Source organism: Ailuropoda melanoleuca, chromosome 5 (genome assembly GCF_002007445.2).
Source record: "Ailuropoda melanoleuca isolate Jingjing chromosome 5, ASM200744v2, whole genome shotgun sequence".
Classification (NCBI taxonomy): domain Eukaryota; kingdom Metazoa; phylum Chordata; class Mammalia; order Carnivora; family Ursidae; genus Ailuropoda; species Ailuropoda melanoleuca.
The window spans coordinates 48,466,624-48,485,440 of NC_048222.1; the positions used below are offsets into that span (position 1 = coordinate 48,466,624).

Sequence of the window (18,817 nt, forward strand, 5' to 3'; positions counted from 1 at the left end):
TCTGTCATTTATCGATCCAATGCACTGTTTAGCCAGGGACCTGGAATCCACCTACCTGATCGAGCATTTGGATCTGTCTTTGGCCATCAATCTAGTTTATGAATTTATAGATCAGACAGGTGTGACTGCTGTTGGATTCCTCGGTCTCAGAGTACACCTTTGGCAGAAAAAAATGAAGTCTAGAAAATGTGCGACGCTATCTCTTCTTTAGACCTGACTGGAAACAGGACTCCACAAAACCCTCTCTCCTCCGAAAGAGCCAACAATCAGACAGCCTCAGCGAGATGGGGCATTTCTTTGCGAGCTGTGCTCCCCAGCCACAAATTAGATGCCGAATTATCACTCAGGTAAATCCAAAACTCTTTCAGATCATTCTCGATCCAAGTCTTAGCATGACTAGTTCTGAATCAGACATGGGAGAGACTTCAGTCAAGCTGCGAGTGCTTTTCGACTTTTACCCCCAGAAAGATCTCCTAAAATTTCAATCCTGCGTGAACAGCGGCTTGTCCCTGTCACCTGTGACACCACTAACAGAGCCAAGCTCTGTCCCACACCATCAAGAACACTTGGAGTCATCGCGACAAACATTTAAAAAAGAAAATCCATGCCCTTCTCCACAGAAAAGGCAGGCTCTTACCTAGTCCCAGGCTTTGTCCATGGATACTTGATTGGATAAACACGCACAAAACCAAGAAAATAGAGACACACGGGGGACTTTCCATTGCTCCTGTCACACCCGGGGTCCGAGGTCTTCTCGCTAATTTCTGAAGTCAAAGAGACCAGATTGCCTATTGATACTTTGTGAGGGAAGCCTGCTCATTAATAATTAACCTTTAACCCTGGTATCCAGTGTTCACTTTTCCGACTACCCCCCAACCCCAGGTTTCACTATAATGAATACAACAAAAGTCGATGTACAAGAGCTTTTTTTTTTTTTTTTAACCCTGATACATTTTGAAAATCAAATATCTTGTCATGTATTCTTACCTTCTTGGGCCAAGGTCTCAGTTCCAAATTAATCAATTTAAAGTTAACGTGTTTGGAAATTCTGTCAAAGGTCAGGGGTCAATGGCTCATACCTGGTTGCCTAGCTCTCCCTCTGTCATCACTGCGACGGGGATGCTGGCTCATGGCAGAGGGATTTCAAATTGCAGGCTAAGCACAAAGAAAAAAAAAGGGTTCTGGCGGGCGGAGAGCGGCTGGAGGGTTCTTTTTCTGTTGGTTCAGCAAAATTGCTGGTGCCTGAAGTTAAAAAGTGGTGGGGCGATGTTTCTGTAGCTGAAAGGGGCAGAAAACCTCTAACGTCAGTGTAGGAGGAGCTGATGCAGGAGCAAAGATATAGGACTGGTTGCCTGTGCTGGGGGCCCCGTTGGGAGCTGACCCTAGAATAAACTCTCTTTTGTGCTAATTAATGCTCCCACTGTGTAGAGGACTGAGAAGTCAGGCCACTCGACAAAACCAGGCAGGGGAAATGTTACCGTGGGCAACTCTTCTGATATTCCTTGGGTCTCTAGTTTTATTTAAACTTTATTTGTTCAATTTTTTTTTTTTTTTTTTTTTTTGCGGCTTACCTATCAATTGCCAGGCACTGTTTTAGGCACTTGGGACATTCAAGCAAACAAAAGAGATGAACATTCCTGTCTTTGTGAAGCTTATATACCACTGGGGATGGGAGGACTCTGATGATAGGCAATAGACATAATAAATCAGAGATTTATGGAGATTGTAGAATGCAGTGAGAGCTATGGAAAAAGGGAAAGTATAGCGGAATTAAGGTGGGGGAGGTAGTGATTTCTTAAAAATTTTAGAAGATTTTGTTTATTTATTTGAGAGAGTGAGAGAGAGGAGAGAGAGAGAGCGTAAGCAGTGTGAGGGATAGAGGGAGAAGCAGACTCCCTGCTGAGCTTGGAGCCCGAATCCGAATCCGGGATCATGACCTGAGTGGAAGGCAGATGCTTCACCGACTAAGCAACCCAGGCGCCCCAAGGTCGTGATTTTAAATAGAATGGTCAGGGTGAGCCTTGTTGGGATGTTGAACTTTAAACGAGGGTTTCAGTGAGTAGCCTCTGTGGACATACTGGGAAAGAGTAGCCAGCGCAAAGGCTCTGAGGTAAGTGTATGCCTGGAATGTTCCAGGAACAACAAGGGGGCCAATGATCAAGGAGACACCCCTATAAAGACTTAGACTTTTATGATCTGAGACATGGGGAACCATTCTGAGCAGAAGAGTGACATGATTTATATTATTTTTAAAAAAATCATTCTGGTTTTTGAGGCGAGAAACAGATTAGAAATGAGCAAGGGTGTATGTGCAGGAGAATGTGAGGAGATCATGGCAATGATCCAGTGAGAAGCCATGGTGGCTCGCTTCCGCGCGGTAACAGTGGGACTGGGGAGTGACGGATGTGTTGGATGTATTTGGAAGGTGGGTGCCACAGGTTTTCTTGACTACTGGACCGTGAGATGCAAGGCAAAGAGAGGCGTGGAGGATGACTTCAAGGACTTTGGCTCGAGCAAGAGGACGGTGGGCTTGATATCAGTTGAGGTGGGGAAGGCTGTGAGTGGAGCAGTTTTGGTGGGGGAAGGTGATGCCCTCGGCTCTGGCCCTGCTGCATTTGAGATGCCTCTCAGATAGTCGACTGGGACTGTTGAGCAGACAGTTGGAGAACTTGGGGGTTCTGCTTTGCCGATTAACTCACCGAGACACCAGTGAACCCAAGTGGCTGGAGATTACCAAGACCCCTCCCTCCCAAATTTCTGCAGAGTGCACTCTCTTACCACTTTCTACATGGGCTCTCGCAAGTCCCTGCTTCACCAAGAATTTCTCTACTACCATCTCATACCAGCTTGTTTAGTGAGGCTTTCCTGGGGCAGGATAGGAGGAGAGACGTCTGTTCCCTCAGGGGTGCTGTCTGCTCCCAACTGCCCAAGCTCTGCCTGTCTGGCCGTCACCCTTCTGTGGTGGTTTAATGCACCAGCTCTGCTGTGTTTCCTCCAAGCTGCCTAGGGAGACTCCTGGCAGGGATGAGAGGAGGACTTCACAGAGGATGAAGTTTCCAGAGCCTGAGGATGCTGGGTCTACTATCTACTAGCTGAGCAAAATGTAACTTAAACTTAAAGAGCCCTTGGGGCGCCTGGGTGGCACAGCGGTTAAGCGTCTGCCTTCGGCTCAGGGCGTGATCCCGGAGTTATGGGATCAAGCCCCACATCAGGCTCCTCCGCTATGAGCCTGCTTCTTCCTCTCCCACTCCCCCTGCTTGTGTTCCCTCTCTCGCTGGCTGTCTCTATCTCTGTCAAATAAATAAATAAATAAATCTTTAAAAAAAAAAAAAAGAGCCCCAACTCCTCACCTCTAAAATGGAATAACATGAGCCAGAGATAAGATTTTGAAATACCAGCTTAATATTATCTTTCTCCCAACATCTCTCTCCTTTACTCTTTCTCCCTCTTAAGAAGGGCAAAGTAGAGAGAATTCTGCAAATCTTTTGTCTTCCCCAAACTTAGGACCTCGGACAAATGAATTGTAACCAACAAAGACAAGCAAAAGGTTAAACATGTTTTTTTTTTTTAAAGATTTTATTTATTAATTCGACAGAGATAGAGACAGCCAGTGAGAGAGGGAACACAAGCAGGGGGAGTGGGAGAGGAAGAAGCAGGCTCATAGCAGAGGAGCCTGATGTGGGGCTCGATCCCAGAATGCTGGGATCACGCCCTGAGCCGAAGGCAGACGCTTAACCGCTGTGCCACCCAGGCGCCCCAAAAGGTTAAACATGTTTTAAAGGGCTTCTGTGAAGGGAGCAGGAGAACCCCTACCTTCTCATTACTAGAAAGAGAGTCTCTTGGGCTTTGCAGGTGGGTGGGGGATGAGAGATTTGTCCCTAGGTCTGAGGGAAGATGAGACAGCCCCTGGCTTCCCAGAAACCCTGCTGGAAGGTGCTGAGAACCAAAGACCATCGGGCTGTGTGGTGTTGGCAGGTGGGCAAGGATGCCTACGTGCCTGGTAGGACGTAGGAGTAGCAGTGAGCCTCCAGTGCTAACAGCTCGTGTACGCTGGGGAGGACAGATCCCTCAGTGGCCACCCGTGGATGGGTGACAGCGAAGCGGGTGCCACCCCCACCTCCAGGCCTGGGGGTTGTATCCGATCCAAAACTATCGCATAGTGGGGTGCGGGGGGGGGGAAGAAGAAACCCCAGAGGGCCTGAAAAATATGAGTTTGGAGTCAGTAATTCCAAATGGCTAACAGAAAATAGAGACCTTTCTTGTACATCAGAATTTGTGGACTGAGATCCATCCCTGTGCAAAAGCACGTGTGTCATGAGTATCAGAGATTTACATGTGATGTGCCCAGCCACGTGCCTCGTTCATACCAGAGGTTCAGCAAATGTAGTGACTTATTTTGGAGGCAACATATTCTGTGGTCAAAAGTCTAGGCTTCGGGGGAAGCCTGGGGGTCGCAGTCGTTAGGCGTCTGCCTTCGGCTCAGGGCGTGATCCTGGCGTTCCGGGATCGAGTCCCACATCAGGCTCCTCCGCTGGGAGCCTGCTTCTTCCTCTCCCACTCCCCTGCTGTGTTCCCTCTCTCGCTGGCTGTCTCTCTGTCACATAAATAAATAAAATCTTAAAAAAAAAAAAAAGTCTAGGCTTTGAAATGAGATAGATCTAGGTTCCAGACCCTGGCCTATCACTTTCTAACTGGGTGACCCAGGGCCAGCCCTGAGTGTTCAGAGCTTTAGGTCTTTTCCTTCATCTGTATAGGGACGGCTGATGCCTACCTGATTAGGTTAGAGGGAGGGGGTAATAGAAAGAGGTGAAGCAATCCTGGCCTTGAGGAAATAATAAATGACAGCTATTATTATTGTTGAATTGTTTTTAATTTACCAACGGGATCAACAGGGTCTCCAGGAGGTAGATAACAGCAGAACCACAGTGATAAAATGACAAGGGTAGGAGCACAGAACGGTCTGGACCAGTGGTTCCAAAAATCTGTGTGAGCCCCGGAACCAGAGTCAGCCAGAGAGCTCGGGGAGAGGACGGGTTTGAAGTCCATCCCAAGAACAATCCAATGAAAGTTGGTGGGGCTGAGGGCTGGAGAACCTTCATTTTAAAATTCTCCGGGCTATTCTTTGCCACACAAAGTTTGAACAGTTGCCTCCAGCTGGTGCTTGCACTGTCTGTCAGGGCACAAGAAGGAAATAATAGGTCTTTCGGATGTCTCTATATCTCCTGGTACAGGCTGATTAATGACGCCCCTCTAAAATTGGTACGTTAAAGCATAACCCCCAAGGTGATGGTATTAGAGGTGTGGCCTTTAGGAGGTGATCAGGTCCCAAGGGCAAGCCCTCATGAGTGGGGAGAGTGTCCTTGTAAAAGAGACCCCACCCAGAGCCGTTGCTGCTTTGCCCCTGTGAGTTTACAGCGAGAACATGGCCAACTATCAGGAGCTCAGCAGACACTGCCTCTGCCAGTCCCTTGATCTTGGACTTCCAGCTTTCTGCTGTTTATAAATTTCTGTTCTTTACCCAGTCTGTGATGACCTATTATAGCAGCCCTGATGGACTAAGGTATCACCTTAGAAAAACCATATATAATGGTTATAATACATTCATATTATACAATTAGAATATAGCTCTACGGAATATATTGGTGATATATAATTTACAAGCATATAAATACCCATATATTTGGGGGGGAGTGCTTAAAGGATTTTGTTTGTTTGTTTTTAGAGAGAGAGAGAGAGAGAGTGCACATGTGGGGTGAGGGGCAGAGGCAGAGGGAGAGAGAATCTTAGGAAGGCTCCACGCTCTGTGCAGAGCCTGACACAGGGCTCGATCTTACAACCCTGAGATCATGACTTGAGCTGAAATCAAGAGTCAGATGCTTCACCTACTGAGCCACCCAGATGCCCCAAAGTTTTTTTTAAGCTGATAAGGTGCTCCCCTGAGAAGGTGTGAAGATTCTACCGTAGAGGGATAGAGAGGCTCCCAGGCCTTAATGACCTAACTGTAATGTGGTAACTGCATCGAGACATTGGAAAAGTCGAGAGATCCATTCGTGGAATCTGTAGTCATTTCCATGCTGAAGAAAGCCCAGCAGTTTATGGGGGACTCTTCATTTCCCATGAGCTGAGAAGGGGGCAGGTCTGAGTCCCATGGAGGCTGGAGCCTCCAGCAGAATTATCAGCACTGTCTGTAATCCTTGGTCTAAAATCATAATGGTTTTATAATGAGAGTCTTAAAAATTGCCCAATTCTTGCTCTCTTTTAATTTGAAAAGCTTCTTGAAGAAATGGAAATTTCGAGAGACTGGCATTTGCTGACCTGCCGGTCACCTTTTCCTTTAGTGTAATGGTGATAAGAAAGTTAATCAGAAGAAAAGAAATAAATACTTTACAGAGATAAAGAGAGCAAGTCCCTGGTGGGGAGAAGCCAGGGGATCATGGTGAAGTTCACTTATGAAAGAAATGGAGTGTTATATTCAGAATCAGCCATTTTTGCTTTCATCTTCAAAAACTGGGGATACACAAGAATGGCAGCCTTAGTTTGGAGTTCTCAGACAAGAGTAATAGAAACAGTAACTTTTGGATTGGTACTATTATTTCCCTCATTGTGCAGTTGAGATTTAAGAGATTAAGAACTAGGACAAAACTGTATCTTCCCAGGAAAAGGCAGAGAGAGAGGGGAAATCAGGACCACCTGAGCCCAGGGTCAGATCCCTTAACAACCACTAGCCCTTAAACCCTGTGTGTCTGGTTTTCTTCGGGACTTCACGGGGCTTTCTTTCCTCCTCCTTCACCACATTCCACTTCCAAGATGAAGTTCAGGATGCTTCTGGCATCATGCCGCTGGGAAACGACACCTTCTCTTACTGCTGCTGGGGGCCAGGCTGCCACCAGGAAAATGACCAAGCTTTTATTGGGTCATGGATCAGGTTGTGGACATTCTTGTACCATGTGGAAGTATGGCAAAAACAAGAAGGCTTGAAATATGTCCTTGTTTGGAGAGGGGCTGGCCTGGAGTTTAACCTTTCCTTATCTTTTTTTTTTTTTTTTTTGTTTAAGTTCAGTAAACAAATGAAAGGTGAAAACAAGTTTGCAGGTAATGTTTCAGACTCTTTGAAAGAATGAAGTGTTTCAAGCAGTGTACGCAGATATTTATTCAGTGAGATCATCATGCCTTTACTGATAAAACTTTGCAGATAAACTTTGCACTGAGCTTTTTGTAACCTCGGGCAGATTCTGTTACCTCTCTCTGGCTCAGTTTTCCCATCTGTAAAATGGAAACGTGAGAGCCAACGTTATCACGTGGAAGGTGCCATTAACAGCTCTTGGTACAGTCAGAGCTCATTTGATTTTTGTAACGAATGAGATAGGAATTATTTCCCCCATTGCACAGGTGAGAAAACGGAGGTTCCCAGATTTCTTGTCCAACGTTACATTGAACTGGTGTAGATTGGATGGGAGGACTTCCAGGTCCCTGGGAGCTCTGAGGCTCTCTCTTTCCCAGTCCAAAGGGAAGATCCAAGTAGCTAGTGAGCAGAGTTGAGCCCTTTCTGAACTCATTTTTGTTTCCTGCTCTGTGCTGGCCGATTACTCTCCCTGTCAGAATTTCAGCTGCTGGTTTGTGGAACAATTTAAAAAAACAAACCCAACCCCAAAACCAGAGTAGTCTCTTTGTGTGGTCTGTGTGGCTAGATAGTCTGGATCCAATAATGCATCTGATGATGTTAGTTGTTGCAGTACAATGGCAAACCTTTTCTTTTTTTTTCTTTGTTTGCATCATGCTTGGAAGTGAAAAGAAGCCAAGATTTAAGTTGATTTGGAACAGCCAGATAGATATGGAACATAGGTGGCTCCTTAACATTTGCCAAGGCTCTTCTCCTCTGTGGGAAAGAGGGAGTGGATAGCTTAGACTTTGCCTGTGTCCTCCAACTGCTTGGGCTGTTGGTTGGGCTTGGTGATGGGTGATGATGCGGGATTACTCGGGGAGACCAGCCAAGCCATGAACGGGATGGCTGTTTGCAGGAGAGCAAAGACACAGTATAGGAAGGTGGGCTGTCAGCGTGCTGGCTCTCTTTCTCTGGGTCCCATGCTTCTGACTCTGACATTCCCAGGGGGCACTGACCCCATCCCGGGCATCAGGCAGGGCTGAAGCATCTCGGATCGAAATGTCCAAACCTCCCGGTGGCGGTGGGTATTCATACCACGTCACACACTCGTTTCACAAAAGCTTTCTGGGGTTAGCAAGTGAAGTCCTTGGCTCTGGAAAATCAAGAGCGGTTCCCAAGGATCCGCTTCAAGTGCTATTAATGGCTCATCATTTTTCCAGCCACTATGGTATCTTGACGACGCATTTAGTCATTGATCGCTAAGCTCAGGGGTTAACAGTTCAGGAGCCAACTCCCAAAGATGCCAGAGGTGCCGTGTGACTCATTGAAACCTCAGAGACAATCCTATGACACAGGGCTGATTATCCCCTTTGTACAGAGAATTCGGGAAGTTACTGACTTACCCAAACCCACGTTCTAGTAAGTGGTGGGACAGGATTTGAATTATAATTGTGTAACTCCAAAGGCCACACAACAAAAAAGCGAGTGTGCCAAGTGTGCCATCCTCTTGTAAGTAAGGTGAAAGAAACATGAGGCTGTGCTGCGTGCTCTTGCGCGGCAGATAAAGCTGTAGATCGCGTACTTACTATGTTACATTTTTCCGAGCAAATGTTCTCAAGCCCTTTGTCAGCAATTTTGTGGAGAGAGCCCTGAAATAGCCCAAAAGACTAGCTCAAGAGAGAAGCCACGGAGACATTATGGTGGCGCAGAACTATACACTTTATATACAGATGAACTTTTCCTAATCAGCAGTAAGAAAAGTCCAGCGAACATGAGGGGCCTGGGGTTCTTGCTCGTGAAGGTCTGTCATGGACAGAACAGAGTGTTTGACAGGGAGTTGTTGGGGCCTAAGGCTACACTATGAATGACCTTATTTACACAGCGTTGCCAGTTACCCAGATGCCCTTGAAACCATTTGGGTTAGATCATGCCCAGGGTTGTCCAGAAAGCTATGGGGTGCTTTGACAGGCTTTGATAATTCCGTTAAGGCATACTTTTTAAAATTTTATTTACTTTTATTTTTTAAAAGGTTTTATTTATTTATTTGAGAGAGACAGAAAGAGAGTGAGAGCAAGAGAGCACGCACATGTGGGGGAGAGGCACAGTGAGAGGGAGAAGCAGACTCCTGGCTGAGCTTGGAGCCCGATGTAGGGCTCGATCTCAGGACCCTGAGATCATGACCTGAGCTGAAGTCAGGCGTTTAACTGACTGAGTCACCCAGGCACTCCAAGACATACTGTTTTTTTTTTCTTTTAAAGATAAGATCATGGCTCTCATTCAGATATTAAAAATGAACATATGGTAAGTATTTTGTTTAGCTCATTAATGAGGAAGCGGGTAAGGGTGTTGATATAAGTAGTCCGAGGGAGAAGCCACCCCTCCCAAATGTATATGGATAAAGGAATGTTGAAAAGAAAGCCGGCTTCTTCCAGGGTGGGAGGAAAGTCAATCGAACTTCCACACAGGACAGGGCAGAATTTGCACTTTGCATTGCTCCCAGTTATCTGCGGTGTGCGGAGTTGTAAAATGCCTCAAGGGCAATGAACGCCAGAATCAGATAACCCAGGACTCTGCGCAGTGCATAGACAATGCATCGTTTTCCATTGAAGCACAAAATCTCCCCTGTAATTCCTATTGTTAAGAAATGATAAAGGAAAGTACTTAGCTACAGAATTCTAAAGATAGCAGGGTAAGTTTCCTTCCGGAGGAAAGGCGGTCTCTCTGTATCTTTGTCTCTTGAGCTGAGGCTTTGTGATAACGGAACTGGATCTCCATGCTGCCCTCTGCCTTCTTGGCTTGTTTAGTGGGCAAATTACGTGAAAGCTTTGTGCCTCAGCTTCAGCACTCCAACACAGGGGTAGTACTATTATTAACCTCAAGGATTTGGGGGAGAAATAAATGAGAAAAATCCATGAACTGCCCTTAGCACAGTGTCCAGCACAATACATGTCCACTATGATTATTAATTACAATGTTTCATTGTTCTTTCTTTCTTTCTTTCTTTCTTTCTTTTTTTTTTTTAAGATTTTATGTATTATTTTAGAAAGAGAGAGAGAGAGAAAGAGTAAGCAGAGGGGGGGCAGAGGAAGAGGGAGAGAGAGAATCCCAAGCAAGCTTTGCACTGACATGGGGCTTGATCTCACCACCCTGAGATCAAGACCTGAGCCAAAACCAAGAGTCAGATGCTTAATCGACTGAGCCACCCGGGGCGCCCCTTCACTGTGCTCTTTATTTCTCCTACCCTTACATGTTCCTTCCTTTTCTCTTTTTTCACCCACCTATCTGGCTATAATAAAGAACAGGAGAACTAGTTATAGTGTTTTTGCAAAAAAGTATACAAGGCCTCTCTCTCCTGTTCTTGATTTTGAAATTAACTGTGTAAGTTGGGACGTATTCTTTCTATTTAAAAAATAAGGCCCCCTCTGTCTGATATTTGCTTTCTTGTGTTTTGAGTAATTCCCATCCCCTGTCTTGAACCAGCTACCCTGAATTTAAATTTGAAAATGTGGTCCCTTTTCTGAAGTTAGTGGGTAGAGAAAACAGGCTCTCGAGTGGGAAGGGCCCTCCTTACAGTGGATAGCACCTCCCGGACCGGCCCAGATTGGTGATTTTCTGGAGTCCGGTCTAGGAGCTTGGTGGTGAGTCCACCCCACTCCTCAGACCCCAGGGGCCATGTCCATGGGCCAGAGAATCCATGCACCCCTGGGGAAAGCTCGTGCTGGGCACCAGAGAGGACTATCATATGGTCCTGCCCAGGCCAGTTGGTGCAAATCTCCCTTTGAGAAGTTTGGTTTTTCTCCCCTTTGCGTCTGGTGGAGGGGCGATCTCTTCAACCCCAGACAAGAATTCCCAAATGTCTCAGGGTTCCATCAGCCCCAATTCTTATGCCTTGAGAAACTGTCAGATCATCCAGGTGGACCCCATGGGCACACCTGTCCTTAGCAGCCCACATTCTGCAGGGGTGGAGGAAGTGAGTGAGTGAGCCGGGATCGGAAGGAGCTCTACCTCCAGGCGAAGTTCAGGGATAGGAGGAAAATATTGCCGTGTCTAGGCTTCCTTTAAATTTATGGGCCTGGAGCACTACCCTGGAGAGAGCCATTTTTCACTCCACAATTTCATTCCTAATCTGACCGTCCCGAGAACTCCTGGGCTAGCAAATTGTCCTCCTGATGCCTTAGGAAACAGCTGAGATTAGATCTCAGAGGTCAGCTGGTGTGTAATTGGGATCTTGGAGCTGGGAGGACAACACAGTCAGATTTACACAGCGCTCCCTGCCTCTGGGGACTCTTTCTTTTTGCTGTCATATCATCTCCAGAGCAAACCTGCTTGTTTTAACTCTTCATAGAAAACTAACTCCCCTTGTCCATTTTTCATAGGCAATGTATGAACAAAAAAGGAAGTGGTAGGCTGTTAATGGGAGTAGCAAGACCCAGTCCTGGCCAAACTTGGTTGCATGGAGAGAGACATGGACTGACAGCAAAAAATCTGGGTTTGAGCCCAGCTCTGCCTTGGGTCAGTCATGACCTCTAAATAAGGATGGGGATAATGGAACTGGTGACCTCACAAGGTCATGACAATGAAGGATGGTAAATGTCCAAGCATCCTTAAGCCGTAAAAGGACCCACGTGAGGTAGAGACCCCAGATTGGGACACCAAGTGGGTGAGTATGTCTGTGGAACCAAGAGACTGTGTGAGACATGGGGTTGAAACAGTTCTGTTTCCTGACCTCTTAGCAGGGTCCACCTTGTTGACAGCAGGGTCCCTGGTGGCCACTAGCAGAGGGAAAGTTCTGGATTCTAGTGCGGTAGAGCTCTGGAGTGAGTGTTGATCTGCCCACTTCAAGTGGTTGATGGACTGACTCACAAAAATAATTCCCTCAGACTTTGGAGGGTGGGGATCAAGGGCAGCTGAGATCTGGTGGCCTACAGGTAAGCTGAGGGCTACTGCAGTTAGGGAGTTCCTGGGGACCACACTGGTACTTTCTAGTGGATAAAGCCTGAAACATTCGGTTATTAACCTAAACGATTAATATGATAAAGCTTGCTTTTGGTGTCCCTTTGCTGGTCCCTCCTGTCTTCATTGCTCCTTTGACTAAATTCAGAGCGCTTGAACTGTCCTCAAGATCCACCCCCCTCCTCCTCAACCATGCCCAGGAAAATCTCTGTTCTGGTCGGCTTTCTCCCCGGAGCCCTGTGAAGAGAGAGGTTTGGGAGTATGTATAGATGAGCTCCTCCAAACCGTACACACGGATGGAAGAGAGAAGATGCCAGAGGGCTGAGTCCCGGGAGTTCCAACAGTTAGAAGTCTGGCAGATGAGGAGGGACCTGTCTGCTTCTGCCAAAGTATTTCTTAAGAATAAATTCTTAGTGGTAGCATTTCTGCCTGAAGGGTGGGAGTGATACGGTGTAAATGAATGTCTGAGTCAATCTCTGAGCAGCTTCACCAGCACTGGATATTAGCATTCAACTTTTCTTTTTTTTTTGGTTCTTTTAGAATATGTAAACTGTCATCTTCAGATGGCTTGCATTTACATTTCTTTGATTTCTAGAGAGAATTAACATTTTCCCACTCTGTTTGTCTACTAATTGTATTTCCCTTATGGGAATGGTCCTGTCTTTTACCTATTTATCTTTTGGAAATTGACATTGATTTTACAAATTTGAATTAGCTATTTGTGATAGATCTTAATTCTTTGTAACGTTTAATAGAAATATTTTCCCTCTTAAAAAGTCTTTAGTAATGCTAATTTTTATAGTGCAATCATTAAAATTGCTTCCAAGCTGAGAAAGTTAAAGTGCCCCCAGAGAGGTGATAAACACCTTTTTTCAATTTTCTTCCCTATTTAGATTTTATATTTAAATCTTTAACCAACCAAAGCTTATTTTGGTAAATATTTTATTTTAAATAAGTTTTCTATTATAAAATAAATATTTATTATTGAAAGGTAAGAAAATGAAGAGCAAAAAGAAAAACAGTGAAGAAAACCCATAATGTCACCATCCAGAGACAACCACTGTTGTCATTTTGATGTGGATACCTCCACATTATTTTTCCTGCCTATTTATTTGTTTTTAAAAATACAACTGCAAACCTTTCTTAACAACATATTAATCAAATACCTCAGTGGCATTAAATATTCTTTTAAAATATAATTTTAAACAGTTATAGAGTATTACATTCTATAGATGTACCATAATTACTTAATTCTTTATTTTTTTTTATCAGCTTAGTGTATCTAAGACATCACTGTGATGAACAATGTTGCTATAAAGATACCTAAGCATAAATCTTGGCCCACATTTCTGATCACTTCCTTTGCTCTTAAATTTCTTAAAGTAGAATTTCTGAGGCAAAAGTAAATATATACATATATATATGTATTTTTTTGCTCTTTCACATATACTGCCAAATTAAGTAGATTTATATCATTTTAAGTTCTCCTCAGCAGTGAATGATGTGATCCACCCTCCCATCTGCACTTTCCCCTTGGTTTTTTTTTTTTAAGATATTTATTTATTTATTTATTTATTTATTTGACAGAGAGAGAGAGGCAGCCAGCGAGAGAGGGAACATAAGCAGGGTGAGTGGGAGAGGAAGAAGCAGGCTCCCAGCGGAGCAGGGAGCCCAATGCGGAGCTCGATCTGAGGACTCTTTGATCACGCCCTGAGCTGAGGCAGACAATGACTGAGCCACCCAGGCGCCCCTCCCCCTTGTTAACATTAGCTATTCACGTTTTTGCAATTTCATGTTCAACTGATAAGCCAACATGGAATATGTATATTTTAATTTTTTTTAACTAGTGCATTAACGCTGGCTCTCCCACCGTTCCCATTTTTATTGGATATTTTCTTTCTTTATGAGTTACCTATTCATGAGGCTTATATATTTTACATACTAGTTTATATATTTTTGTATTTTTTATGTATTTTTAAAATTGGGGTGCTCACTTAAAGATGATTTCAAACACAGTGTGGTGAATATTTATGAATACCATCCTGTTACTCAGAGCCATGAAATCCTAACATTTTGTCATACATGCTTCTTATTTTTGTTATGAAATTGAACACTTGTGTGCCTCTTCCCAAATCTAATCTCATTTTTCCCTGCTCAGAGGCAACGCCATCCTGAGTTTGGTGCCTATGGTTCCCCTCTATGTATATGTTTGCAACAGATGTGTGTGGCTATAAGATATATAGCATTCTTTTGTATATTTACAAGTTTTTACACTCTGCTTACCTATCTGCAACTTGGTTTTTCATTCAGTGTTATATTTTTTTGAGATTTATCCGCTATTGATAAAACTGCTATAGGTGGTGTCATTGTAGGAGTCTATCACGATTAGTTGCTTCTGTTGCTGGGTATTTGTGACTTACTTTTTTGTTTGTGTGCTTCTTGCTGTTACCAACAATGTTGCAATGGACTCTAGAAGTGTGAGCTCCTAGAGTTTACTCCAAGAAGTGAACCTCTGGGTTGTAAGGTACGGGTCTCTTCGGTGTTGCCGGGTGTTGGCCATTTATTCTCCAAAATGTTTATGCCAGTGAACACATCATCCAAATGTGAACATTTCTCCAATTCTTCCACATCATCAGCTGCACCTGATAGTGTCAGACTATTTCATTTTCACCTGTTTGCTGGATGTAAAACATTGTTTCAATTTTCATCTTTCTGATTACTGGTGAAGTAAGCGAGAGCATCCTTTCAGGCGGTCGTCGGTCTTTCATATGTCTTGTACTATCAATTGCTTGTTCAGATCTTTTGCCCCTCTTTCGAGTCGTTCATTTGTGTTTTTCCTACTGATGTGGCTTCTTTGTGGTTACATGCGCTGCCAATATCTCCTCGCAATCTGCCTTGCGACTTTTCTTTCACGTTGCCTGTGGTGTTTTTTGTTGAGCAGTTTTAAACTTCATGTAGTCCGATCCAGCAGTCTTTTCCTTCAGGAACATTCTGTAGCAAAGGCAAATTTACCTTTACCCTCTGAGGGTGTTTTGGGTGGGCCTGAGGATTAAACCCACAGAAGGTAGACAGAAGAACCACATATAAATGTGTGAGTGTTACAGGACACAGGAGCCGTCATAAGGAAATGAAGACCTAATGAAATGACAAAACCTACATGCTTTTATATGGGGCTGAACAAAGCGGCAGTGTGAGGAGTAACTGAATTATGTAGGGAAGCTAAAGGAAGATAACAAGTATTTTAACAAGGTCTGCTGGTACAGATTTCTTTTAGCTTGTATTCTCTATTGAAGAACAGCTCTTTCCCGCTGGTATTGGAAGGGCATCTTTCACAAGGGAATTCTTATCTCCCGTTTTAGGAAGAAAGGGAAGATTAGAATGTCCTTCTGGAATCTGCTGTTTTTCAAGTGCCTTTAGCTCAGAATGATCTTCACGCCAAAGTGGCATATTGAGGGATGGTATATTCCGCTAACTCTTCAATCCTTAGTGTCTTTATTTCTTCCTATTTTAAGTCTCACCAAAAAAAAAAAAAAAAAAAGAAGAAGAAGAAAAGAAAGAAAGAAAGACCCTAATTCTTTTATTGAAGGTGTCCTTGATTTGTGGTGATCTCTTGGCATTCCTAGAATTTACCTTTATTGATTATCACACTCTCTTACCACAGCTGCATTCTCAAAGCTCAGTGAAAAATGATTTTTCTGCCCTTGCTCATTGGGCCTGATGTGGATGAGGTGTTTAAGAAGTTAGCAAATTCATGGCTTACATAAGCCATTCCTGCCTACCATGCCCTCAGTGCACTCTGCTAACTGACTGCATCAACTTCTTCGTTCATATACCTACATATTTATTGATTCACTCCGCCAACAATTATTTTTGGAAAATCTACTATATGTCTGAACTTGGTTGTAATCTTTTAAAATCAATTTTATAGGTTTTAAAAGCACTTGTGTACATTTGCCATAAGAGTGTGTTTGTGTGTGTACGTGCATGTGTGGTGTTTTTCACAGACCTGTGGATATGTCTGATACTTATCTCCTAGATGAATTGGATATCAGGTCTTGTTTCTCCATGATTTAGAAGTGATTACATCATAGGGCAAAATCTGTTTCTTGAATATACAGAAATATTGTTCACGAAATTTGCTTAGGTTATATTTCTTTGGTTAGGGGAGTGATTTCTTTAATATGTTTCTCAAGTTCTTCTTCCTTCATCATCATTTTCATGTTTTCTCCATCTTGTTTTGCCGATTTTATATTTTGTGTTGTCCATTTGGTGGAACATTTCAAATTATCCTAAATTGTGCATTGCCATCATTTATAGTTTAAAATCCTTTATATCAATTGTGTGTTTTTAATTCTGTTGACTCACACCCTTTCCTTTACTTATTACATTCCCACGGGCTTTAATATATCTTATAATCTTTTCAGAGAATGAAGAGTTAAATTTACTTATTATTTCCACTGATTTCAGCTTGCTTATTTTTGTTATTCACCTTTATTACTTTCTTCCTATTTTCCCTATGTTGACTCTCTTCTCTTGATAAGATTGTAAATCAGATGCTTAGTTCACTTATTTCGTATTTCTAAAATGCATCTCTGTCTTTATTTCTGGGCCCCGACTGTGCATACTCCCCTCACGTTTGACAGGTGGTATTTTCAATTTTATAATATTCCAAAAGTTATTATCATGCTCTTAATTTCCCACTCCATCCTGTTGTTAAGGAGAGCTTTTGTTGCTGTTGTCAGAAATTGTTACTCAGGTACTTGTTTTTTGTTGCTGTAAATTTTTATTTTTCTGTTATTTTAAACTTACAGAAATGTTAAAAGACTAGTATGAAGAACTCCTGTACATCTTTTACCCAGATTCACCATTTGTTTATATCTTGTTTGTTTATATTTTCCCTAATTGCTCTATCATCCATTTTCTCTCTGTATGTGAATTTCTCCCCCAAATCGTTTGAGAATAAGATACAGATGTACATACAAACCTAAATGTTTTGATGTATATTTCCTGTGACAGACATTTTCTCTTTTAAAAATTAGGGAATTTAACAGTTAAGAAAATTGGGAAATTTCATATTGATACAATATGATTATCTGATTCCATAGCCCACATTCAAATTGTTAATTATCCCAATATTGTGTTTTTTATATATGTAATGCTATGTATAGCATATAATGCTATACAGTATAGTAACGTGTAATACTATATAACCTATAGTATTATACATGGTATATATATGCTGTATACTATCTATACTATATATATCTATATATAGATACACTATATGTACACACACATAATACATACACTATATATACATGCATATAATATAGTTATCCCAATATTGTGTTTTTTATATATGTAATGCTATGTATAATACTATAGGTTATATAGTATAGTAACATAACCTATAGTATTATGCATAGTATGTATACGCTGTATACTATATATATAGTATATACATACACTGTATATACTATACATAGTATATACACATACACATATAGTATATATACATACACTATATATACACACTGTATACTATATATAGTATCTATATGTGCTGTATACTATGTATGTATAATATACATATACTATATATATGCTGTATACTATATATAGTATATATTAGTATATTGTATACATATACATACTATATATGTATAATATACACATAAACTATATATATGCTATCTATGTATACTTTACATATAGTATACATATATATAGTATATATATACTATATTATGGCATATATATAGTATGCTACATATATAGAGAGAATAGTATACATACACTATATATATATATATATATACACACACACTACATACATAGTATAGTATACACACAGTATGTGTGTATATATATTCTACATATATATGTAGTATAGTATACATACATATATACTATATATATGCTGTATATACATATGCTACATACATATATATAGTATAGAGTATACACATATACATATAGTATACACTCTATACTATATAGTACACTCTATGTTATATAGTATATACTAAAGTACTTTAGCACTGTATATAATACTATAGTATATATTATAGAATATATATTTATATCATTTATATCTAGGTAAATAAATTTATATAATTTAAATTTAAAATTAATTTATATTTAAATTTAAAAATAAGTTGGTGTTTATTTTATCATCTATTGTAAATACACTGTATGTGTGTGTGCGTGTGTGTATACAGAGAGAGAGAAAGAGCATTTTAGAATTTACATGGGGCGCCTGGGTGGCACAGCGGTTAAGCATCTGCCTTCGGCTCAGGGCGTGATCCCGGCGTTATGGGATCGAGCCCCACATCAGGCTCCTCCGCTGGGAGCCTGCTTCTTCCTCTCCCACTCCCCCTGCTTGTGTCCCCTCTCTCTCTGGCTGTCTCTATCTCTGTCGAATAAATAAATAGAATTTACAATAATGATGATGACTGTGGCAACCACTGAAATGACTATATGTTCACAACAATCCCCACCTATAGGACACTCAATATATTAATATTTATTTTCTTCTTGTATTATGTTCTAAAGAAATGTATGCTTATTTTCATATTTATTATTGTTTTATTGTGTATTAACTATATATTTATAGTTTAAAAAAAAGCAAAATAACAAAATAACAAAAATCATCCAGTATCCGGGGCATACTGATGAACACTGTTAGTATTTAGAGATATATTTTCTAGACTTTGGTTTTCTTTTTTTTTTTTTTTTAAGATTTTTAAAATTTATTTGACA

General features: G+C 41.9%; 1 protein-coding gene across 1 annotated transcript in view; it reads right to left on the minus strand.

Annotated features, from left to right (window-relative positions):
* The window catches only part of LIPC (lipase C, hepatic type), a 155,334-nt gene that overhangs the window by 134,795 nt on the left and 1,722 nt on the right, over window positions 1-18,817 (minus strand). The window contains exon 2 of the mRNA XM_019809958.2: window positions 638-764. Coding sequence (XP_019665517.2) covers window positions 638-722 — 85 coding nt within the window. The 5' untranslated portion in view covers window positions 723-764. The remainder of the gene's footprint in view (window positions 1-637; window positions 765-18,817) is intronic.